We start from the raw sequence: 26181 nt of genomic DNA, 5'->3' as shown, positions 1-26181 counted from the left end.
GGGAGCCCCCCCTCTTAGTGGGGGGAGGGGTCTCTAACCATCACTAAAACCTTTCCTGGCCCCAAAAACCTCTACATGCAAATTTTCACGCCGATTGGTTCAGTAGTTTTTGATTCTATAAGGAACACAGGACAGACAGACAGACAGACAGACAGACAGACAGACAGACAGAAATCCTTCTTTATAGGTATAGATAAGTTAGTTAGGTTAGATATTAGGTTAAGATTTGATATATTTTTTTTCCTTACATGTAGGTTTTAATCCCTACTGTTAAATAATCTTAATTGTCGTAACAAATCATACGAAATTATAATAATAAGCCTACATCCATCGGTTGCGGGGTCTCTTCGTGGTTCTCTGCTGAAAATAGACTACCCTTTCGTCGAGCCTTCTGACCACGAGCCCAACCCACTGCAGCCTTCCACATTATTACTTACTTACTTTACTTTTTTGCATTGGCGGAACTAACGCTCATTTCTAGGCGGGGGGTGTCTATAGCCCCGGCATTTTTTTTCGACCATATTGGTCGACCAAGTCAATTTTTCCAGGGGGGGCTAAATCTCTCCTAGGGGGCACTCCTTGGCCTGGCGTTCTCCAGCCGCTCCTAACATCCGCTGTTCTAGCATCCTCGTTAACAGCGCTCATTCAACGAGCACGGGGCCTCGGCCTCTGTCGGATTCTCTGCTAAATATTGTTTTCGCTGGTCTCTCATCCGGCATCATTGCTACTTGGCCAGCCCATTGTAGCCTGCCGTATTTTAATCGCTTCACGCTTCACATCTTTGTATACTTGGTATATTTTTCATGATTCATGCGCCTGCGCCACACTCCTTCGTCTAATATGCCGCCAAGAATTGATCGCAGGATCTTACGCTCAAAAACGCCAAGAGCTCGTCGGTCGCTCTCTTTCAACGTCCACTCTTCGTAGTCATAGAGTACCATCAGGAGAATTAGCGTCTTATAGGGTGCGAGTTCTGTACGAAGTTGTAGGCTACGGGACCTCAACTGGCTACGTACTCCGTAGAAGGCCCTGTTGGCAGCAGCTATCCGCCTTTTTACTTCACGGCTTACATCGTTGTCACATGTCATTAATCTATGTGCACTGCCTGACATACCACCAGTAATCCGAGCAGTTGTCAGTACTCAGTATGCACAGTTGTCCCAATTAGGCACAGCACTTCTTATGAAGTTCAGAGGCTCCAATGTTCCTTTACCGAGGACTCTTAATCTGCGTTGTATTAACGCACCACACTCGCACAGTAGATGTGCTGATGTTTCAGTGTCGTATCCGCAAAAGCGGCACGAATCTTCACTGAGAATGCCCATCTTCGTGAGATGGTATTTACTCGGACAGTGTCCTGTATGCAAACCTGTCATTATGCTTAGTTCTTTTTTATTTAAGCTAAGAAGCTCCAGGCTTTTCTAACCACTAGGTATTGTGCTTTGCAGCAGTACCTGGATTATTCCAGATTATTTTTCTAATGCCAATGTATATGACAAAACAAAACAGCAACATTGCAGTTGTCAGTCTTTCTCTTTCTTACTCACAGCATTCGCATTGTCGCACTTTTTGTGCCAGTCGCACTTTTAGACTGCGGTGTACAGTAAGGTGCAAAATGCGGAATATAATAAACATCTTCGACTGCCGCAGTCCAGTTGCGGCAAGCCAGTTTTCTTTTATAGTAATGTTTTTCCACTGTTTGAATTCCATTTTCAGGGCACTTGGTGAGGCCCCGTAAAATGGTTCTGGACCAATAAAGTTAGTGGATGAACCTTGTCTTGCTAATATGTCAGCTTGCTCGTTTCCTTCTACCCCGCAGTGTCCTGGAACCCAGTACAAATTTATTTGGTTCATTTCAGCCAGCTGTCGAAGAGAACGGGCACATTCCCATACTAATTTGGAACGACATGTGGGTGAACTTAGAGCGTTCAATGCTGCCTGACTATATGAGAAAATGCAGATATTTGCATACCTATATTGCCTACGTAGACAGATGTATGAGCACTCTAAAATCGCATATATTTCCGCTTGGAACACTGTCGGCCAGTGACCCATAGCTATTGATCTGTTTATTCCTGGTCCAGTAATACCGGCTCCAGTACACCGGTCCATTTTTGAGCCGTCGGTATAGAAAATTACTGAGCCTGGACGCACAGGAGGGCCACCGTGTTCCCAGGTTGAGTGTTCGGGCAAGATGATTTTATAAGGAATTTCGAAGTTTGGCGTCGTGCTCATCCAGTCTTCTATTCCGGTAGTTATTTCATTTATACGGACTTCCTTCAAGATCGAAAGATGTCCTGTTAAGTTTCCCTCCAGCAAGGATTTGTTGCGGTTTAATCGCAATGCTGTTTTCTTAGCTTCTAATTGTATCACTTGATGGAGAGGGAGGAGGTGTAACATTGCCTCCAAAGCTTAAGCCAAAGCTTAAAATTTTAATGGGGTGCTTCGCATGGCTCCTGTTATTGATCCACACGCAAGTCTTTGCAACTTGTTTAGCTTTTTTGGGTTGATGTCTCTCTCGTTTTAGACCACCAAATAAGCGAGGCATAAGTTATCCTCGGCTTCACTATTGTTAAGTAAACCTAGTGGACCATACTAGGTCTAAGCCCCCAAGTTTTGCCGATTGCTTTATTGCACAACCAGATAGCACATGTTGCTTTATTTATAACTTGTTCTACGTGGGCGTTCCACCTTAGCTTTTTATCTAGTATGACACCTAAATATTTCACTTCATTGGATAATTGTATTTCGATTCCATCCAGCAAGAGTTTCTGAATAGTATATTTCCTCTTACGGGTGAACGGAACTATAATTGTCTTTGAGGGATTTACGTTTAGCCCCTCTTTTTTACACCATGTCATGTTTTTAAGTGAAACATCAGCCTAATTAGTTTTGTTGGAAAACCATATTCAAGCATAATCTGCCACAGCTCGTTTCGTTTAACTGAATCGTACGCCGGCTTGAAGTCTAAACAAATGGTGAGTCTGCAAGTTGAATTCCCGGAATTTATCGTGGATCTGCCTCAAGGTGAACATTTGGCCCGTCGTGGAACGTCCCTTTCGAAAATCGCACTGGTATTCGCCAATAAAGGTTTCCTGCAACGGCCGTAGTCTGAGAAACAGGATGCGGGAGAGAATTTTGTATGCAGAATTGAGGAGAGTAATGCCTCGATAATGCATTCGAGTCGATGGCCCTGTTTGTAAACAGGGCATATGAGACCTTTCAACCAGTCCGTAGGTAATTCCTCCTCAGTCCATACATTTAGTATAACCTGATGGGTTACACAATACAGCCGTTCGCTCCCGACTTTCAAAAGTTCGGCGGGGATGCCGTCCTTTCCAGCTGCTTTGCCGTTTTTCAGCTCTCGCTGCTTTCATCATCCTCATCATCATTATCCTGTTTCTGTTGACCGTTCCATCTTGTTCACCATTCAACAATGCATCGAAATGTTGTCTCCAACTCCTAGCGACCTCCGATCTTTCGGTAATCAGGTTCCCCTCCTTGTCGTTGCACATAACAGGAGTTGGCACGGTCCGGTTCCTGATTCCGTTGATCGTATTAAAGAAGCTTCTCGTATCGTGCCTCTCGAAGCAATTCTCCGCCTCCGAATGAACGCGATCCCAGTGCTGACGTTTCTTACGACGGTGAACACTCTTTTCGGAAGCTCTAGCATCGCGGTATCTCTCTGCTCTTGCGTGTCACAGTTGTAGCCAATAGGCCGTATGAATAAAAGAGTTAGAACAAACTGTTCCATAAGATTTACACGGGAAAACCAAAGCAAAGTGGATGTGTCTCCACTGTTCGTTCAGGTTCTCTCCGAGATATTAACCGATCCGCTCATCAGCCTTCCGAGAGTACTCTGGCAACAACTCCTTCCGCTGATAACCGCCGAATGTGCAGTCGTATCTTCCTCGTTAGTTTCGATTTGAATACGTTGGACAACCGGACGCGGATCTTGCTTACTACGAGATAGTGGTCCGAGTCGACGTTTGGTCCCCGGAAAGATCGCACGTCTGCGACATCAGAAAAGTGCCGGCCATCTACCAGAACCTGGTCGATCTGAGAGCAGGCCTCTCCATTAGGGTGTTTCCAGGTGTGCTTCCGAATGTTCCATCGTGCAAAATGGGTACTACAGAAAACCATTCCTCTGGCTATAGCGAAGTTGATTAGCCTCAGACTATTGTCGGATGGAGACTTTCTCTACCAATAACGGGACGAAAGAACTCTTCACGTCCAACCTGTGCATTTGTATCCCCGATGACTGTCTTTATGTCATGTCTTGGGCACTCTCCATATGTCCTGTCGAGAAGATCATAGAACGCTTCTTTTACGTCATCGGGTCGTTCGTCGATGCGTACACATTTATCAGACTGTAGTTAAACCTTAATTATCAACACGCCTAGACGGTCATTGATGGGCCTCCACCTAATGACATGCTTCATTTGTTTTCCATGATATAACGAATCCGACTCCATGATCTGCTTTATCGCCGCCACTGTAGTAGATGTGATACTTGAATATCGTGCACGCAATAGGATCTACTGCGCGGAATTCGCGTTCTCCCATCTTCGGGCATCGCACTTCCTGGATAGCTGCCACCTCGACGTTCATCTTCTGCAGCTCTCTTGCCAGGATACCCGCGCGAGACATTCCAAGTCTCAAGTTTCCAATAACACTAGTTAACAGCATTTATGAACTCAGTAAGTTGAAGGTGATTTTTCATACAAAAATTTGCCGCTGATTCCGAAAATGTGGTCAGAAAAATTTAAAGTAGGATAGTTTTTGAGATATGCATTAAAGTTGAAATATAAAAGAAAGAAAGTACATGCACATAAATACAATTTTCTCCGGCTGCAGTGCACCAATTTCTCTTTCTTATTAAAGAGGAGAAAATTTGCTATCGATTAGTTGAACTTCATTTTTTTTTGCAACGAGTTGAAGGACTGTAGCGTATTACTGATTGGGTACGCAAGCAAGCTGAGTAGGTAGTAGCCGGCCGGACTGACACACTTCGGTCAATTGAGCGCCGTTCCTCGGACCAAGAGGACCAATATCACCCAGGATTGCTCAGTGAGGTCTTTGTGTCACAGTTCGTCATGTGTTGTCCTGCTGTAGTATATTCGTCGTTCATTTTCATTTTTCCTTTTAGCGCATAAGGGGGTCCACGAGACCAGGTCGCCAGTAAGAAATGTCTATAGCAAATGTAAAATAAAAACTTAATAAATCGTATAATAAAGCAAACAGATTTTCAAAGAACACGAAAGTGCTGATGTCCAGATAATTTGGAAAATTATTTGAATGTGTGAAATCAGCTTAAGCTAGGCTGACCAGACGTCCCGGATTGTGCGGGACTGTCCCGGATTTGGATGGCTTGTCCCGGATTACCAAGCGTCCCAGAAAATGTCCCGCATTGATTAATTTTTAAATCGTGCCAGTTGAATGCTGAAACGCTCAGAGGAACGCTACAGATTAGTTCTAAGAGGTTTTTAAGAAGTTTATGAACCCTATTTATGAATTATTGTTGAAACAAGTGCATTCAACTGAAAAATTTGAGTTATTTTGTAATATTTGCCTCTAAATAACTTTGTTATACCGTGAACCGCCGAACATTTGAACGATTGCTCAGCAAACTAACGCGGTTTGTTTTTCATTTGATCAACTGGCGACCTTGCATATGCTGCACTTGTATGAATTGGCCGCCCTGCTATTTGTTATTATTTTGGCGTTTTGATTTAGTTGGCAATTTTACCGGCGGCGAATATTTCGTTCTCCTAGCAAACTTTTATCAGAATCGTCGAGAAAACAAATATGGAGGACGCTAGATCAGTACAAACAAAATTTTACTGGACACGTCGTGCAAATTAGCAGAGTTCAAATCAAAAGTGTTAAGATTGAATACTGGCAAACGAACGGAGGTCCATGGTATACTATAGTAAAAGCAATTTAGCAAATAAGTCATTCAATATGTCCTGCCGTCGGTCGTCGTCGTCAGTATGATGTCGGGATGGTTCGTGCTATTTTAAACAATCATCGCCATACAATTTGATCTTGAGCCTCTCGTCGTCAGCTTCCCAGGCGTCTTTCGACGTGGTCGAGCCATCTGGCACGTATGGTCTCCCTATCACCCGGCATCCTTACGACGTGTCCGGCTCGTAGTCTACCGCTTTTCGTCAGATGTACGATGGGAATCTCCTCAAGCAATGCCTTATGATTTATATGCATACGCCACTCTTGGCTTTCACTTTGTACTCAACCAAATACGGTTCGCAGCACATGCCGCTCAGACACGGCAAGGGTGCGTATGTCCACCGTGAGCAGCATCACAGATTCAACTCCTGTTGATTTTCTAAGCAAGAGAAACGAGAGTATTTCCGATATTTTAATCACTATTTATTATAGTTGCACGATGCCGCAAGTGCACGATAAAATTAACCTACAAAGTTATAAATATTGATTTAGGTATTTCATTGGATGACAATTTCAGTAAATGCTTACGTTTACTATTTCTCGTATCTGCTTAATTATGTTCAACTGATGTATGCACAAAGATCTTAACAACTATAAATATATTTTAATATAATGAGTAAAGAAAACTGGTATAAGGTTAAAGATTTTGTTGCTCACCACGGCATGAATGTAGGCTTTGCTACCGTAAATGTACGTTTTCGCTATCGTTTGTATATATAGGATCACTGCTAAATGTTTTAGATATAATATAATTTTAAGTATGAAATATTATTATCTTAGAAATTCACCTTAGATTCACTATAAAACAATCACCTTAAATTCACTACTATCGTCTTCTAAACTGTTAAGAAATGTTTGTTCTAATCGCTAACGGAAGCAGAACTTTTTATCCCGCTTAACAAGCTATCTGTCTGCTAGAAATTTATCTGACATTTAACCATCGTGACCAGGGTTCTGACTTAAAGGCCTATTGCTTGACGTGGCGCAAGTGACAACTCCATAAAGAACTACTGGTCTAATAAGAGTTTTGTACATTGTCAGTTTTGTACGGTGGTATATGCTTCTTGATCGTAGCGTTTTGCAAAGAACAACATAAGCTTGCATTCCCGCGTGCATGCGGTGCTGGATTTTTTTTTACTAGTGTTGTCCACGGCCACCAGTTATGTCAAATATGCGAACTCACTACCACTTCTAATTCGACGCCGGCTTACCGGGTTACCGGCATACCGTCCATGGGATTCGCGCACTTGCCAGTTTGAGCCTTTTCTTTTCATGTATTTGGGCTCCGTTGCATTTATTTTTAGCCTAAACTCCTCGCTTTCAGTCTGGAGTAGATTGCCTCTGAAAAATCTGGTCACTTTAGCTTAAGCTGATTATACCCAACAAACATTTTTGTTTAAGAGCAGCTTATTCAACTATTGTATAGCTAAAATCAATGGAACAAGCGCTTGATAAGCTGCTAAACAACAAAAATGTTCCTTGGGTAAATACTGCAACTAGGGAGACAATCTTAAAATGAAATATGAAATCAAAGCTCGCCAATAAGAAATATCTATGTCCTCCATGCTACGCCAAGGTAGATAGAGAAAGACCTGGCATCTGAGAACAATAATCATGTCGATTAACCGACTTCTGGTTCTTGATGCTACTGTGTTACCTGACTCACTGCGAAATGCGTTGTATTCGCGGGATCGTGTTGGTTCGAAAGGTTTCGAAAAATATCGCCCTTGTATCGAAAATATCGTTAATTTTGATCACTAAAAATAACGTACTTAAACAGTAAAATCAATACAGCCTGAATTCGTTAATTGGGCCACGATTGCACTCCAGCTGATTCGCTAATTGGGCCGACTGACAGTTGTTAGAAATTTCTAAACTCGAAAATTCCATACAATTTTGACATTCAAGTTGTCACATAGCCCAATTAGCGAACACCCAATTAACGAACCGCCCAATTAACGAACCACCAATTAACGAAACTTTGCTGTATATAGAATGCCAGTGTCGCTGTTTTTCTACAGGACTCATTGTGGTAAACATGATGCTAACAATCTGTATCAAGTCTGTGAATCGGGAACTTCATTGTCAAAGTTGCTTATTGTTATTTATCTGTTCTTTATCTGTGCGCTGGTTGGTGCTGTCATCAGTGCGCTCATCGCTGTGTTTTCATGCTATTGGGTGCTTTGCCCAAAGTTAAACGCGGTCTAAGGGAAACACCGCGCTTGAAGCAAACACCGCGCTAGAACTGTTGCCAGAATGCTGTAAACAGGCATGTTGTTCACCTAACTGGGTCGTCAAAAGTAACTAAAACTTTATGATTTCTGTGTAATTTCTTCCAAGAATTTCAAAATCGACCCGGCAACTATGAAAGAGCATTTCATTTTTGAGTTGCGCGGTGGATAATTTTCAATGAAACTCACAATAGTGAAATGTTTTTAAACACTCATTTTCTTTTCATCCGGATGAATTGAATCCCTCAACTGAGTCTTTTTGCACCGATTTTTTCAGAAATTTGAAGCAAGCGAAGTTTACAATCACATTACTTGGCAGCCATAATCAAAATTTTAAACTGTTTGTCAAAGTTTGACAATGAGATTCCCAACAAATAAATTTTTTGTGCAACGTAAGAGCACCACAATCACTAGACACAATCGCGGACAAGACACTTCTAACTCTTACAAAATGTTAAAATAAAAATAAAACAAATTACTTTAAACTTACACGTCGACCGGTTTCAGGCATCATATGCCTATCTTCAGGACGAGAGTCGATGTCCAACGATGTGGACATCGGCTCTCGTCCTGAAGATAGGCATATGATGCCTGAAACCGGTCGACGTGTAAGTTTAAAGTAATTTGTTTTATTTTTATTTTAACATTTTGTAAGAGTTAGAAGTGTCTTGTCCGCGATTGTGTCTAGTGAATGAGTTTCCCCTTTTGCTGAATCTCAGGCACACACACATATGCAAGTATAATGTTATGTAAATACATTATCTGAATATGTATGATGTTTGCCACGCGCACTGCAGCAACACTGGCATACTATATATATTGATTATACTACTTAAACATTATATTTCATGTGCCAGTAGTACGCAATAATTGTATTGTGAAACTGAATTGTTATTTATGCAACTTTTTACAAATTAAATGCAATAACAAAAGCACTACTGTTATCGATATTAACTGAATATGCGTTATAAACGAATAAAACGCATGGTTACGTTTTATTTCAATAATACGCATATTCGCAGTGAGTCAGGTAAAACAGTAGATGATCGATCCGAAAGCAGTGGATAGCTCAGAACAGTGTTCAATACAAAAACATGAGACTGCAACGTATAGATGATGAAACCGCCGTGCAGTTCTCCAATCGAAACGCTGTTGGCGACACATACCCTACCTTGTACCTACATACCTGCTATGACAGGGTACCTGGAGTCATCCCCGCTAACAACCTCAGTTTGCCGGTCCCACCTTGTATTTTGCATCTGTTCTGGTCATACCTCCTTTCTGTCTTTCTTGGCCATTCTTTCTTCTAGTTCTAGTTTCATTAGGTTCTTCGTCGTCAGCGTCTTCTATCCTCTGTGATGACCTGAAATACCCTCGATGCTTCTCACACACATTAATGCATTGTGGAAGACGAGGTTGAAAAGAGAAAATAAGAAGAAATGGGATTTTTGGTCAGTTTTGGTTGGTATTCGAGAAAAAAAGGGTGGTCTGGTCGGCGTGCGAGACTGTGTTCTTCAAATCTAGATCCCAAAAATCACTAAAGTCAACTTGAGTGGATGTAGAATCGTAAAACTCCGCCCACATAAGAGACTAAATAACATGCAGAGTCAAACAAAAATCAAAAAAACCGAAAAGAGCTCTGACTCTTTTTAGCTCCCACTCCCTTCTGCCACCCGGGAGTACGCCCCCAAAGGCTGAACCACCAAGCCCAGGGATTAGTTGAACTTCATTTTTCTGTAAAAATAATAGTACTGTAAATATTTGAGCATTTGTTTACAACAAAACAAAAAAGAACGCATTTTTTGGAATAATTTCAACTTTATCACTTCTTAACCCTTTATAAGGCAGTGGCAACTATGTTGCCACCAACAAAAATTTTTTATTTTGCTTCTATAATTATATTGATGTCATTATAGACGCCAAACAAATATTTTTCGTTGGTGGCAATATAATTCCCACGGCCTTATAAAGGGTTAAAGCATTTTAGTTCTACGTATACACTTGATATACATTAGTAATCAGCAAAAAAGATCTTAGTGCTTCAATTTGGCAGCGTGCTGATTCTCTTTTAAGAATGCTCCTAGCAGAGATGCCAGGTGATTTTTTGAAAAGTCTTCACGAATCAAGGAAAAATGTCTTCATTTGTCTGCTTTCGGCTTTCCGCCCATTTAAATTGCATGGTGAAGACATGTCTTCACATGTCTTCAAGTGAAGACATTTCACTTTTTTGTAACAAAAATGTCTTCAAAATGAAGACATGTCTTCACTTCTGGCATCTCTGCTCCTAGCCCAATGTTTCATGTGCTTTGGAAGCAGCTGTCAAAGTCAAAGTGCTCGGCCTGGCTCGGCTCGCCAGATGATGTTTACTGTTTTTGCTTCGCCGCTTGCGCTTGCTTTGCTGCTTAGTCATTTTCGGATCGTCATCATTTTCGATTGCAAGTGGGCCAACATCTTCAGCTGCTGGTTTATTTCTTAATTAGATCAATCGCAATCTCTTGCATCATCATAAAGTTTTACTAGAAACTTGTTGATAATGAGCACGCTCAAGGAGTCGTTAGTTCTTAGCCTGGAGCGCGCCAACGGTAAGGAAAGTTACGTGACGGGAGTGGAAACCCTTCTCCGGCTGCTGGACAATATAATTCGCGAGCCGCAGAATCCGAAATTCCGCTCGGTCCGGCTGGAAAACCAAACCATCAAAGCGAAGCTGCTGTCGGTTGGCGGCATGCGAGAGCTGATGGCCGAAATTGGCTTTGTGGAGTCGGATGGAACACTCACCCTGCCAGCAACTGTAGTCGTGGCCAAGCTACGCAAATATCGCGATTACATCAACGAACGAAAAGAGCTGATAAAAAACCCTCCTACCACTTCTTCGCAGAAGCCAATCGAACGAAAAGAAGCAGCAGAGGAGAAGAAGCCAATTTTATCGAGGCCGAACATAAGAGCTGGTTTGCCATTTCAGCGAAGGATAGCCTTTCCGAAAATTATCAGCGCGAGGAATCAGCTGCTTCAGCAGCTTGAGCTGCTGTCCGATCAGGCGATGCAGTATGAGGACGAGGAACTGCTGCGCAGTGGGCGGGATTTGATTCCGCTGGAGACGCTCAGGTTGAGAGCTAAGGAGAAGCTGCGTCGGGTGCAGAAGATGATCAAGGCTGGAACCTTCGACGGCGATGAAGAACCGTGGATGGTTGATTTGATTCTGGAGGAACTGGTTGCCTGGTTTAAGGCGGATTTTTTCCGCTGGGTTGATGCACTGCCGTGCTCCGTGTGTGGTAATCGAAAGACTCAGCAAACCGATAGCCTCGTCGAGGATGGCGTTCGGGTTGAGGTGTACAAATGCTGCAATAAGTTGGGTAGGTTTTATCGGTATAATGACGTTGAGAAGCTGCTTCACACACGGTGCGGTCGTTGCGGTGAATGGGCCAACTGTTTTACATTCCTTTGCCGGGCGTTGGGTTACGAGGCGCGGTTTGTTTTTTCCACCGGTGATCACGTGTGGACGGAGGTTTATTCCGATCGAAAGCAACGTTGGATTCATGTTGATCCATGCGAGAATGTGATCGATTCTCCGCTGATGTACGAGCACGGTTGGAAGAAGGAAATAACGTATGTTTTTGCGTTTTCACGGGAGGACGTACAGGATGTGACCTGGCGCTATACGAACGATCACACAAAAGTGTTGCTGAGGAGGAAAAGTTGCACGGAAAAAGAACTGCTGGATACGATTGGGAAAATAAGGACCAAACGGAGGGAGAAAGTGTCCGCTCAGAGGTTGAAATATTTGCGAAGGCGAACGATGGAGGAGTGTTTGCAGCTTTTGTGTACCAGACCGCCAACTGAGGCGGAACGGGAAGGTCGCAGTTCTGGCAGCTTGGAGTGGAGGCTGCAACGGGGTGAACAGAAGCTGAACGTGTTTTACATTTTTATACCCAACGATCAGGAAATTAGCTTGAAGCAATTCAATTTGAGGTATTCCTGTGCAAAGGATACGTATGAACGGTTTGTTAAGGGCCCCTCCGGGTCCATATCGATTGTGGAGAACTCCAAGGGATGGCAAAGCCGACAGTATACAAGTGAAAACATCTTCCGTAAGGAGGAGCACGATTGGAAGATGGTTTATCTGGCACGGTCGGAAGGCACGGATGAAGCTACAATTAGGTGGAAATTTGATTTTTCCATTCAGGGGCTGACTGTTAAGGATATCCAGATGACGTTCGGAACGCAAACCTACGAGGGAGCTACGGTTCAGATAACATACCTGAAAGAAGACGGTAAGTTTCTAAAGGTTATAACTTTTGCACAGAATAATTGAAATTGATCATCAACAGGAACCAGCCTGCCATCGATTCGCAGCCTTGTAGGTTTGGGTAAGTTCACTATTCAAGCAAAGCTAACCGGCGGAAACATGTGGCAACATTCGCAAATATTTCGTCAAGAAAAATATGCCACAAACTGGCCGCTGGAACTGAATGTGCAATTTTTTTGAAACTATATTTTTACTACACATACATTCTATGTTGCACAACAATTTATAACGTTGTGTGATAAATCAAATTATTTTTATGCTGAAGCAGCTTTCGTGAATATGTATTAGATAGTGTATCGGATTTTATGTTTTTTTAACCTGGCTGTTCTCTAGTCAGCTCAAATCGGACGGACGGATTAGATTTGAAGCAATATTAACTGGGTTTCGTTCGTTGAATTCAATCATCACTGATGACGTCCCGAATTCTAGAAATCCGAAATTTTACTACTTTTGAGTATAGTTTAGTGTAGTTGATGGTTCTGTGTTTGATTTCCCGCTAAGTTTTCGATATTTTATACTTGTTTTTTGTTCGGTTTTATTGTTTCAAACCCACCGTGATCTTCGGTGTCGTCGAGAGGTTTCTATGAGACGGTCTTTAAATTCCGGATGCCCTTTGTGTTATCCCACTGGTGAAAAAGGGGACCGACCTTCAATCGCTTAACTTCGTTTCGTTCAAAGTTGGCTTGCCACTGGCGTACAAAGCTGCGGCTTTGAACCTTGATACTTGACCACAAGGCTTTGTATTTAAAGAATTTGACGATGTCCGGGCGAATTTAGCGAAACCTTGCTGACGGCACATCGACTGCTGGACTTCAGATATACACTACCAGAACGTTCGTGGACTTCGCACTAAAATTGACGACTAGTTTCTGATGGCCACCGAATGTACTTACTTACTTAATCAGCTCCAGGCCGTAGTTTCCTCTGCTATACGAAGAAGTCGTCTCCGTTCCACTCGGTCCATGGCCGCAGTTCGCCAGCCATGTAGTCTGCGTAGGGTCCGCAGGTCGCCTTTCCACTTGATTGATCCATCTTGCTCGCTGCGCGCCCCGCCGTCTCGTTCCAATCGGATCGTTATTGAGAACTTTTTTAACCGGGCTGTCGTCCGACATCCTCTTGACGTGCCCAGCCCATCGTAGGCGACCAATTTTTGCCGTGGGTGGTTCCCTAAGCAGCTGATGCAATTCATGGTTCATTCGCCTCCTCCACGTTCCGTCTTCCATCTGCACTCCGCCGTAGATGGTGCGCAACACCTTCCGTTCGAAAACACTAAGGGCGCGTTGGTTCTCCACGAGCATACTCCATGTCTCATGGCCGTAAAGGACAACCGGTCTAATCAGCGTCTTGTAGATTGTTGACTTCGTGCGGTGGCAAATTTTGTTCGATCGCAGCGTCCTACGGAGTCCAATGTAGGCACGATTTCCTGCCATAATGCGGCTTTGTATTTCTCTGCTGGTGTCGTTGACTGCGGTAACCAGCTGCATCTCGATTTCATCACCGTCTAAATGATTCAGTGGAGGAAGGTCAGCATTCACTTCTCTAGAACCTCTTCCTTTCGTGTATTTTGTTTTCGATACATTAAAGAGAAGTCCAATCCTTTTGGCTTGGGGGGGCTCTGTAGCCGCAAGGTTACCGAGTCTGCTTTGACAAGCGAATGGTCATGGGTTCGAATCTTAGTAGAATCAGGCCATTCGATGTCAAAGTGACTTTAGCATGGGTTTATTCTCAGGCCCCTCATCGCCCTTCCTTCATGCTGAGTTCTATATTATCCCGATATGGCCTATTGACAGTGCAAAAATGAGACCCTTGTAGTAAAAATGCACTGGTTTGCTACGCCAGGGATGACTATAATTGGGGACTGTGCGCTGTCATGTGGAACGAGGTGGATAAAGTAGAGTAAAGCATTGAAAGAAGGGTACCCAATTACACACAAGCACGCATAAAAAAAAAAGAAATTCAATAAGCATATCGCTCACTCAATAGCGACTATAGCTAAAATAAATGCAGTGCGGGTTATACAACAAACACCCGGGCGATATCACAATAGATCTAACTTACTGGTCGCAGTGATGAGTCCATACAGGAAAAAAAAAAAAAAAAAAAAAAAAAATCCTTTTGGCTTCAGCTTTCAGTCCGATATACGTTTCCGCCATCCTCTCAAAGGTACGTGTAATGATGTCAACGTCGTCAGCGAAACCAAGAAGCTGGACGGACTTCGTGAATATCGTACCACTCGTGGTACGTGGGCACGTTGTATTCGCGACATTTCTGCCACACTTGCCGAAGCGCGAAAACCTGATCCGTGGTGGCACGGGCACCCATGAATCCCGCTTGATATTGCCCCACGAACTCTTTGCAAATGGTGATAATCGACGACATAAAAGTTGGGAGAGTACCTTGTATGCGGCGTTCAACAGTGTAATTGCGCGGTAATTACAACAATCCAACTTATCGCCCTTTTTATAGAGCGGACACATGATGCCTTCCGTCCACTCCTCCGGTAGTAGCTCCTCCTCCCAAATCTTGACAATGACCCAGTGCAGCGCTCTAGCCAGTGCGTTACCACCGTATTTCAGCAGCTCGCCGGGTAGCTGATCTCTTCTGCTACCTCCTGGAGGTCGGGGGCTGGTATTCTGTCGTCTTCTGCACGTGCTTCAAGATCTATTGCCATATCGTCACTTTCATGTTCTGCTACATCGATGTTAAGGTGCTCGTCATAATACTGCTTCCACCTCTCGATCACCTCACGTTCGTTCGTGAGAAGATTACCGGCCTACGGTACATAACCTTTGCGCGAACGGTTTAACTTCTCGTAGAACTTCAGTTTATCGTTAGCACGGCACAGTTCTTCCATCGCCTCGCGATCTCGTGCTTCCTGTTGGCGCTTCTCCCGAGTTTTGCCTGTTCCGGGCTTGTTTATATAGCTCCACGTTCACCCTCGTACGGTGTTGCAGCATTCTCGCACGTGCTGCAGCTCCAGCTCTTCGGTAATTAGTTTACCTTCTCCAGACATTTGATCATAATCCAAAGGTGATGGATTATAATTCCAGCCCCTCCTCGCTGAATTAGCTTAGGCGCTATCTGCAACCCGACCGTATATCCGATTTTATCAACTGAAAATGATAATGACTCCATTGTTAAACGCTTAGACGGTAGTGATCTTGCGATTGTTCTCAGAGACTATAATCAGCCTGGTATAGTATTGAAACGTATGGATGACGGTAGCATTGGAAGGTCTAACTGCATCAAAGATCTAGGCGTGCTATTAGATAGCAAACTATCGTTCCAGCAGCATATTTCATATGTAATCGGGAAATCATCTCGTTGCTTGGGATTCATAATGAGAGTGTCTAGGAATTTTACGGACATTTACTGCCTGAAATTTCTCTACTGTTCACTCGTTCGTTCAGTTCTTGAATAGTACACAGGATCGAAGCTGTCCAACGAAGATTTGTTCGATATGCTCTTCGGCGGTTACCCTGGAATAATCCACTCCAGCTACCAAGTTACGAAAGTCGTGCACAACTTATGGGACTTGACTCACTGCAAATGAGGCGTGAGCTTTCACGTGCTATGCTGATTGCCGATCTGCTAACCAATCACGTCGATTGCCCTTCGCTTCTCGGCGAATTAAATATCAACGTCCGCTCTCGAGCTCTTCGTGATAGTGCCTTCTTCAGATTGCCTGTTCGACGTACTAATTACGGAACCCACGGTGCACAGTGGGGCAGATTGATCCGGCGCTCGGACAAAACCTCATAACTTCTTTCATATGCTTCGTAAAGCTTTATTGTCTTCAGCAAAATTGTTTGTAACAAAATTGCGCATCTTTCTGTAAATTTTAAGTAGTTGTATTTTTATTCCTATAGATGGCGTTGAGATCTAACTTTTTAAATAATGACTAGAAATATTGTGTCTTCAGAAAAGTTGTTTGTCCTGTAAAGTTACGTAAAGTTACTGAACATACCAAAATTGTAGGACTTACGGGAATCAAGTTATAAATATTTTAAATACTCAAACACATTTTTTAAGTAGTCGAAATTGGTAGTCTAACGACCTCCTATACAAATTATCACAATCTGTATATCAAGAGTAATTTAGTATTATTATTCTGGTATAGGGTAAATCAACCATTGGGGACCTTTCTATACATTATTTTGAACTCGTTACGCTAAACACCCAACCAATGGCACTTACAATATTAGTAACTTTCGAATAAACCTAAATATATCAATTTCTGATGCAAATCTATATTTTACAGAGTTTTTAAAACAGATTGGAATGTCCATTTTCCTTTCATGGACCCTTGCGGATTACAATAGAATAACGACCGGGTCCATTATAGGAATTTTAGTGTATTTTGCATGGAGAGAGTCCGGTAATGGCGATATTTTTTGCATTGTATATAATGGACCCACTTGTTGAAAACGTCAATTTTAAAGCATTAATAATGAAACGCAGCTAAAATTTTATAAATCCAAATGTGTGGTATGTTTAGTACGGTCTGTTTCATGTTATATATCCTCAGAAATAAGAAGTACAAGCTAATAAATACCGAAATGTTATCCAAGTGTCCATTACAGGTAGAGGGTTTACTATATAGGTTAACTTACCCTACTATCTGCTTTAGTGCATTCATGTAATTTTTTTAATTCATTAGTTTGGCCATACGCAGCAAAAGGATATGAGTGGCGAAATAGGCTGTCATCGGCCTCAGACAAATCCTGGCAGTAGGCACAAAAATAACGAGTAACTGACAGAGTATAGCAATCTGTTTATCCTGCAAACACGTATCAACATGTTCGACTCTAAATAAACAAAATGGAGGCTAGTTGAATCGAGCTGAAAGTTCAATCGAACATATTCTACTGCCAACTTGACTGGCTAATTGGGAAAAAGCTGTTAAGTAGTCGCCTTTACAATGTCCTGAATTCCCCTTATCAACTCCGATGTATCTCATAACGATAATAATGCTATGTCTTACATACACAAGCATGACTATTTAACGTACAGCAGGAATGAACTTCGTACTGGCGCGCGCATTTACTAATTTGTAGCCTAAAATGCCGGAAAACATGCATTCGAAAAACTTGAATAGCTCCGAACATCGCAACTAGTAGCAACTAATTTTTTGCTTGTTACTAGTTAACACCCTGAATGTTGATTTTATGGTAGTGACAGAGCGGAAATCTGTGGAAATCTTTTTCTACACGCTATTGAAAATTGACAAAAATAACAAATATTTTGTTCTAAAACACTTCGTCAGAACAAAGCCTACTAGTAAAAAATCTGTCTTAATATCACCTAAACTATTAGTTTATAATCCCTTTAATGTGAATTGTCCTTTAAAAGTATAGAATTTTAAGCAGCATGGTAGCCAAATACTAAAAGATTAAATGATATCTATTTTTTCATTTTCCAAAATTTTTTTACACTGTGTTTCACCTTCTTTAATGCCTATTTAAAAACTACTTATTAAAACAATTTATGTATATTTCTTATAGATTATGTGTCTACTATACGTAGAATATTAAGTTTGATAGAATATCTCAAATAAAAATTTTGTGGTTTTGTCCGAGCTTTTTCGGGTTCTGCCCCATAGTGCGGTGCTGTCATCGGTCTGCAGCGAACCTTTAATAGAGTTTCTTCTGGATTCGACTACCACATTCCACGTTCTAGAATTAAAGTGAATATTTTAATTATACTTAAGCATCATTAGGGCCACCTGGGTCTGTTGACTGGTAACAAATAAACTTAATTTCCGTTCCGCCTCCTTCTGCGACTTCGCCATTGAGGTGTTCATCGAAGAACTGCTTCCACCTGTCGACCACCTCGCGCTCGTTTGTAATTAGATTCCCTCCCTCGTCCCTACACATGTCAGGTTTCGGTGTGTAGCCCTTCCGAGTTTGGTTTACCTTCTCATAAAACTTGCGCGTGTCATTAGCTCGGAATAGTTGCTCCAATTCTTCACGATCCCTGTCCTCCTTTTGGCGCTTTTTTCTCCTCAGGATCGTGGTCAACTTGTTCCTAGGTCGTCGGTACTTGGCCAGGTTCTCTCTAGTGGCAATACTTAGATAATTTTTCCAAGCATTTTTTTTCTCCTCCACCGCTTGTTGGCATTCCCCATCAAACCAATCATTTTATGTACTCCGAGGCTCAATACCTAGTGCCGCGGTAGCGGCCTCTCCGATGGCCGAGCGTATTCTGCCCCAACCGTCTTCGAGGTTTGAAGCACCTAACTCCTCGGAAGAAGGCAGTGCCTCACGCGTAGTTCTCGGCAGCTTGTGGGTTATCTAGCTGCCTGATGTTCAGCCGAGGAGGGCGGCTTTGACGTGTCCGGTATACGGTGGACAGCTTTGAGCGCACATGTACTGCTACTAGGTAATGGTCTGAATCGATATCCGCACCGACGGGAGCGTACGTTCGTGATATTAGAGAAGAACCGGCCCTCTATGAGAACGTGGTCAATTTGGTTCATTGTACGTTGGTCAGGTGATCTCCAGGTGGCTTTGTGGATATCCTTGCGCGGGAAAAAGGTGCTTCGGATCACCAGGCCTCGGGAAGCTGCGAAGTTTATACATCGTTGGCCGTTATCGTTTGTGTCGGTGTACAGGCTATGGGGTCCTACCACCGGTCTATACATTTCTTCCCTACCGACCTGGGCGTTCATATCCCCGATGATGATCTTGATGTCCCGTGACGAGCAGCTGTCGTACGTTGCCTCCAGCCTCGCGTAGAACGCTTCTTTCTCATCGTCGGGTCTACCTTCGTGCGGGCAGTGCACGTTAATGATGCTATAATTGAAGAGACGACCCTTTATCCTCAATACACACATTTTCTCGTACTGTAAACTACGATGTCCAATTTCTATAGACAGCACTTCAATCGTCTTAGCAGCATCTAGCAAAAATATAACTAATACCGCTACAAGCAGTTCATCTTCCGAATACAGAACAATCTTAGATGCAATCCTGGAGCTTTCCGTTGTTTCCAGTATTCAAAAAAGATGATAAACGCAATGTGCAGAATTACAGAGGCATTACATGACTTTGTGTGTTTTTCTTACTGATGTGTCCATGCCTGCCGGTCCGGCAGAACAAAGGAATGAAATCAGAGATGTCCACTGCCTGATGGTTAGCCACGATAGCCTTTAAACTTTGCTTCATTTAGAATTGGAACAAACTTTTGCTCATATTATGCCGCTTTTGGTGGACGGATTTGGAATTTCTTGGCGCCAACGTGTCGGAAGTTTTGTTAGCTTCATCTATGTATTTTTGACATTCCGCAAAACGACTGTATTTTGTAAACAAACAACATGGAGTTATTTGGAAAATCCATTGTGGTCTGCATCTAGGCTGGCTAAACCGCTGAAATTGCCCAGAAATAGCGTATGGCGCGTTATCAAACAGTATAAGAAAACATTGACGACGATTCGAAAGCTTCAAGCTAATCATCGGAGTGACAGTCGACCGGAAACTACGTGGTAAGATTTTGAAGACCATCAAGAGGAATCCCAATCTGTCGGACCGTCATTTGGCCAGAAAATTCGGTGCTGCCCATAGTACCGTGAAGAGAATTCGACTCCGGGAAGGAATCAAGTCGTATCGAGCTAGCAAACAGCCAAACCGAACCATAAAACAGAATAGTGTGACCAAAATCCGTGCTCGAAAAGCTATACGACCAGGTGCTAACCAAGTTTGACGGATGTCTTCTGAAGGACGATGAAATCTATATGTCAAGGCTGACTTCGGGCAAATGTCCGGCCAAAAATTGTACTTGGCAACGGCTCAGGGAATGTTCCAAGCAAATTTAAATTTGTTTTTGCCGACAAATTTGCACGAAAATTTATGATTTGGCAGGTCATTTGCAGCTATGGCAGAAAAACGAAAGTTTTCGTTACAAATAAGACGACAAATGACGTCGGAACTGTACCAAAGAGTGTCCTCAAAAACGAATTTTGCCGTTCATTCGATCCCACCACCATCCACGTAATGTTTTGGCCAGATTTGGCAAGCTGTCATTACAGCAAAGTCGTTCAAGAATGGTATGCAGAGAAAGGGGTCCAGTTTGTTCTGAAAAACCTTAACCCATCCAATTGCCCCCAGTCCGCCCTTTTGGGAAATACTGGGCAATCATAAAGAGGAGACTCAAGGCAAAGGGAAAAGTTGTCAAAGACATCAATCAGATGAAGACCTAGTGGAATAAAATAGCCAAAACGATGGACGAAGAAAGTGTGCGCCGCCTAATGAGCCATATTACAGGAAAAGTTCGAGATTTCCTTCGACGAAGGAAACCTGTGGCCAGGACAGGTTCTCATCTACAGCCCGGACGTCGTTGGCTAAGCTCCACTGCCATGAGCCTCTGGGTCTATCTCTTCACACGCTGCCCTAGCGGATTCCAGTCGAGTGCTTCTCCACTTCCACCAAGGGTCTCGCATTTCTGTTGCTATCGGCCGTTGTTACGATGGATGTTCAAGCTGTTCTATGTGTTAGCACCTGACCAGCTCAGTGCTTTTATGGCATCATTTTCGGCTGATGTAGATGTGGTTCGTTTGGTTCGGAAACCCACCGCAGGAAACCCACGTGCTGGTCTATGGGAAAAAAGCGATCCACCAATGACCATGTTATTATTACAAAATTCTGTAAACAGCTTCCCATTTTTGCTCATCTCTCCTAAACCATGGCGACCCATGACGCATTCAAGGTCCGTGTTGTTTCGAGCCAATCTTCGCGTACAAGTCGCGAAGATCAAAAGTAGATTTGGATGTCCCCCTTCTGGATTTTCTTAATCACGCTGTTCAGCTGACTGAAGAAGCTGCCGAACTGTAAGGGGCCTCGAATCCGGGTTGCTTTCGTTGGAAAACTCGCTGCTTCAGCACGCTCTGTCGAACAAACTGCGCCAAGTTGTCGTCGACATTGAGCCCACTTTCCAGGGTGTTCACGATGACCGAACATAACGTAAAGCAAAGCAAACCCTAGGTGCTACATTCCGTTATCGAAACTTGACCTTCTGTTTTTATACGACAGACTTCGCAGCCAGCTGTTAGAGTGCAGGACACTTGCAGGTAGCTACAATCCCATTGACTCTAACAGCCAGGGTGGCAACAACGACCGAACATAAAATATTTCTTGAATTTCTTGACATCAGGGTCGGCAATTTGTCCTCGCATTTGATGGCCGATGATCTCCTTCGACAGTAGATTGGACTTTGAATTAGTCGAATGACTTCTGCCCGTCTGATCTTGAGCAGATTGTCCATAGGAGCGCTCAGTTGCTGCATCTGCTTGACGAATCTACTATACCAAACGGCATTTAAAGGGGCGTAATTGGAAACGATACTCACCTACACGTTCGAGAACAGCATAGAGGCTTCGATCGTACTCCTGCCTGGAACGACCTGCGATGAGAATACCCTCCAAGTACGGCTCTACTCCAAGGATGGCGGCCGACTTGCTATCGAGGATACGCTGGAATGCGCCAGGCGCTGACTTACCTCCAGGGGAAAGTCGGTTGTATTTTTAGAGTCTGCGATGTATGAGCCTTTCGCGTTCAGCGTCTAGTTTGGGCAGTGCAACGTATGCAACGAGTCGTTTGGGACAGGAAACAGGACGTGCGTCGGACTTCGCTTCAATTGCGCTTTCGTGGCAAGTGCATAAGTACGTACTCAGCGTGCTTTGGAAAACTTCCGGGAACTGGTACTTGAAATGGTTAACCTTGCGTTTGTTGGAATTGGCACTGGTCATAGATCCAAGAGATCCATAGTCTCGATTCCCAGAACGTTGAGTTCAGTGTTATCCGAGGTGAATTCATATTTTGGTGGCGTCGCCGATGATGATCTTGGTTTGAAAGTCAAAAAGAGCATTCAGGATGCTTCCAGACTGCAGACTCTATAGTCGGTTAAGATGATGGTGATGCCGGCCATGATTCTCGTCTTGTTCTCTTTGGATTTCCTTTGATGGGCTGGGCTTGCTACTGGAACAATAGCCTTCCTTATGTCCTTGTTGCTTGCCTCTGAGGCAGGTACGTGAAGTGAACGGACACTCACATACATAGTGGTGGTCACCGCACTTCGAATAGGGCGTTTTGAGCACGTTTTGGTGCTTTGTGGCAGGATTCTCCTAGCTGCGAGTAAAGGCCCAGACACAATGCATACGGATTTTACTACGTTGCGGAAATTTGACAGAAAACCCATGGAAAAACTGTCAAATTACCGCAACGTAGTAAAATCCGTATGCATTGTGTTTGGTGCTTAACAATGTTGACGTTGCGTGTTTTTTGCTATCCAATCCGCACCCCGTGGCTGGTCTACAGAAGATAAATAGGGCTTTGAATTGACCCGCTGTGGGTCTGGAAAGTTGACTTGAAACGCTTCACAGCGTTTGTTCCCTCGGATGTGCTTAGAAAGGATGGTATTTACGTACTTCTCGTGTAACGAAGTACTCAGCTTGCGCAGAATCCAAGGCTTCACCGTGCTTCGCTTCTCTCAGATCCGCATCAGACATATTCTTTGGGCTAAAAAATTCCGCGATTTGTTAACTATTCCGAGAAGCTTCCAAGTATTTTTTTCGTTACCTACTAATAATTGTAGCCGTAACCAAGGCAATGAACTACTTGGTGATTGACTAACGAATGAATGACGATCTTTGATCTTTGTTAAACAATTAAAATCATAGCATGGCCAGAGCAAGGCCTGCTACTTTCGGAAAATTAGCATTAATTTTTGATTTTCTATCGCGCCAAACCCGAAATGTGAGCAATTCAACTGCTTGTTCAGCTGGTCCGATTAGTTTGTTAACCAGTTTTTTATTTATGCTTACGTTTAATTTATACTATTTATTGACCACTAGCCTTAAATTTGCATTGGGGCCATGAAGTCGGTTAACAAAAATTTGTACCGAGTTCGGAAAGTTCGAGAAAACTCAAAACTCGCAAGTTTGATTTTTTTTCGCCGGTAACATATACATAGATTACGGATTTATTTTTCATCATCATCATATTAATACGAGCAACTACCAGTCTAAGCTGAGTTTTTTTATAACATTTAAAATTTACCTCCAAAAGTTGGACCATTCCATTCATGCATTCAGCCCACTCAGCTCGGCGTACCGACCCCGTCGAGCGTTGCAATACCGGCTACTGCTGCTGCTGCTGCTCCTGATGGTACTCCAACGACGTTAACAGCTTCAATCGGCGGCATCTGAGGAGCGCCGCCGAGCATCTTCTCGTGACAGTGCACCTTGTAGATGTGTTTGTTCAGATTGTTGCTCTGGTTGAAGCGCTTCTCGCACACCGTACACTGGTACGGTTTGAGACCCTGGTGGATTCGCATGTGGGTGTTGAGGTTGTTCTTCTGGTTGAACAGTCGGTCGCAGATGTAGCATTTGTACGGTTTCTCGCCGGTGTGGGTCCGGACGTGCGTTTTCAAGTTGTTCGATTGAATGAACTGTTTGCCACAGTAAGGGCAGCTGAACGGTTTCGGCGAAGAGTGCACCAACGAGTGGCGTTCGAATTCTTCCTGATTTGGGAAGGAACGTGAGCAGAAGGAACATTTGAACGGATCGTGGAAGATGTGGGTTTTCATGTGCGTTTTCAAATTGTTGGACTGCGTGAAAGACTTCAGACAGATTTGACATTTATGTGGCTTAGCTTGATTATGCTGTTTCATGTGTTCGGTTAGTTCCTCGATGCCGACGAAAACCTTGTTACAGATCGTGCAGATATTCGGCTTCTGGTCCGCGTAGCAAATACGGATGTGCTCGGTTAGTTCCGTTGTGTTCTGGAAAGGAGTCCGGCAGATCCGGCAAACCAGCGAGTGCGTTCGCATATGGGTGGTCAGATTGTTCTTCTGATTGAACCGTTTCTCGCAGATTGTACATGCGTATGGCCGCTCGTTTGTGTGAGTTCGAACGTGTGTCTTCAAGTTGTTCGATTGACTAAAGTTTTTATTACAAATGTCACATTTGAATGGTTTCTGTCCCGAATGCACCTTCATGTGGGTGGATAAGTTGTTCGATTGAATGAAACCTTTTCCGCAAACATTGCAAGCGTACGGCTTCTGAGTGCTGTGCTCCCGCAAGTGAACGGCCAGCAGAGTCGCCGTTTGGAATTTTTGATGGCACACAATACAGTCCAGTGGCTTCCCATCGAATTCTTCTGGCTCTTTTTCTTTAACCGGCGGCTGAGCTACTTGCGGATCGACGCTCGTAGAATTAGATTGGTACAGTGCTCGATTGCGATATTCGCTTTCGTGAATCTTCATATGAGTATGGTACTGCTCGGCAGTACTGAACACCTTCTGACAAACTTGGCAAGCCTGACCGACATTTGTGACCACCTGGAACGTGCCGGGATAGATCGTTTGTGTGATAATTTGAAACGGTTGGGGTTCGGTTTTGATGTTGTTCACAGCAACTATCTGTCCATTGTACCCCGAGCTGCTGCTGGTGGTAGCTTGTTGCTCGTTTTGCTCGTGCCACTTCATATGCAGCGTTAGACTAAAAGTACTATTGAAGAATTTCAGACACTGCTGACATTGATATTGCGGAGATAGTTGTTTAACGCTTGATTCTGGACTACTGTTGTTGGCGACCGCGGTGGATGTTGGTCCAACAGTACTATTAAGCATTGGTGCGTTTTCGATTGTTCTTCGTGTTGTAGCGGACGAAGTGGAAGTGGCCACCTGATACATTGGTGGCGGCACCAAGGATATGGATGTCGGATTCGTGTTACTACGATTATGGATATTCTCTGGGGGCCCGTCGTACTTTCCCATCATGGCTTTTTTCCTGAAATCATTAAAGTACCTTTAAGTTTAGAATTTCATTATCACTATAGTCATCGCACAAAATGACTTACCTGCAGGTGGAATTATAAAAGAATTCAGCATAGGAAGTACATTTTGAATTGTACAAAATGTATTTATCGAAAACTTGCCACAAACTTTAATTTTTTACAAATTTTCTGCCTTTGTTGTTCTGTTGCTGATGTTCTTGTTCTGCAAAGATGGCATACTCGCGCTGACAGTATAGTTCACCTCTTTTTTCGAGCAGCCATGTCGGCTTGTCAGAATCTGGTTAGAAAATGAATACACACTAATGTAGAGTTACACACAAAACTAATAAAGAGTTACTTACTTCTGTGTCGATGTCCGCCGGTCCGGCAAAAATCAATGGGATGAAATCTTGGATGCAATCAAAGATCTCCAGTTCCACTGCTGACGGTTACCCACCATGGCTTTTACCTGTCACCAGGACAGGCCTGCGTCGCCATGAGCCTGCGGGTCTGCATCTTCTATGCTGTCCTTGCGGATTCCAGTCGAGTGCTTCTCTGTAGACCTCGTTTGCTCCTTTTCTCAATGTGTGTCCGATCCATTTCCACCTGTGTTCACGAAATTCTGTACGAATGATATAACGCAAGCACCGATTAATAAATACCTGCAGTCTTTGCGTTATCTCCGCTGAAACGCACCACGTTTCGTATAGGCATACAGTAGTACGGATTTAACGTTTGAGTTGAAAATTCCGGTTTTCTGATGTTGAGGTATTTGATATGAGGGTCAAATGTTTCGTAGACCTGCAAAGGCACCTGCTTGTGGCTATATAATTCCTGGTACCATAATCGGGCATTGCCTGGCTACCAAGATGTTGAAAGGCGACTACCAGCTTAGCCTGTTGTTCCGCTA

General features: G+C 43.4%; 2 protein-coding genes across 2 annotated transcripts; one reads left to right on the top strand and one right to left on the bottom strand.

Moving 5' to 3' along the window:
• Positions 1-10581: 10581 nt before the first annotated feature.
• Positions 10582-12874, top strand: LOC128734709 (peptide-N(4)-(N-acetyl-beta-glucosaminyl)asparagine amidase). The gene is made up of 2 exons (XM_053829021.1): positions 10582-12466; positions 12524-12874. The coding sequence occupies exons 1-2, from the start codon at positions 10732-10734 to the stop codon at positions 12679-12681; spliced, it is 1893 nt and encodes a 630-aa protein (XP_053684996.1). The 5' UTR covers positions 10582-10731; the 3' UTR covers positions 12682-12874.
• Positions 12875-23476: 10602 nt separating this feature from the next.
• LOC128736923 (gastrula zinc finger protein XlCGF57.1-like) lies at positions 23477-25468 on the bottom strand. The gene is made up of 2 exons (XM_053831434.1): positions 25356-25468; positions 23477-25285 (listed from the first exon to the last, which is right to left on the bottom strand). Exon 2 carries the CDS (start codon positions 25273-25275, stop codon positions 23593-23595), a length of 1683 nt encoding a protein of 560 aa, XP_053687409.1. The 5' UTR covers positions 25276-25285; positions 25356-25468; the 3' UTR covers positions 23477-23592.
• Positions 25469-26181: the final 713 nt, after the last annotated feature.

Source organism: Sabethes cyaneus, chromosome 2, assembly GCF_943734655.1.
Source record: "Sabethes cyaneus chromosome 2, idSabCyanKW18_F2, whole genome shotgun sequence".
Lineage (NCBI taxonomy): Eukaryota > Metazoa > Arthropoda > Insecta > Diptera > Culicidae > Sabethes > Sabethes cyaneus.
This window is presented reverse-complemented; position numbering and strand designations above follow the sequence as displayed.

Coding starts and splice junctions, on each gene's coding strand:
- LOC128734709 (XM_053829021.1), top strand. CDS start 10,732: ATGAGCACGCTCAAGGAGTCGTTAGTTCTTAGCCTGGAGCGCGCCAAC. Junction 12,467..12,523: donor AACATACCTGAAAGAAGACG/GTAAGTTTCTAA, acceptor GATCATCAACAG/GAACCAGCCTGCCATCGATT.
- LOC128736923 (XM_053831434.1), bottom strand. CDS start 25,275: ATGATGGGAAAGTACGACGGGCCCCCAGAGAATATCCATAATCGTAGT.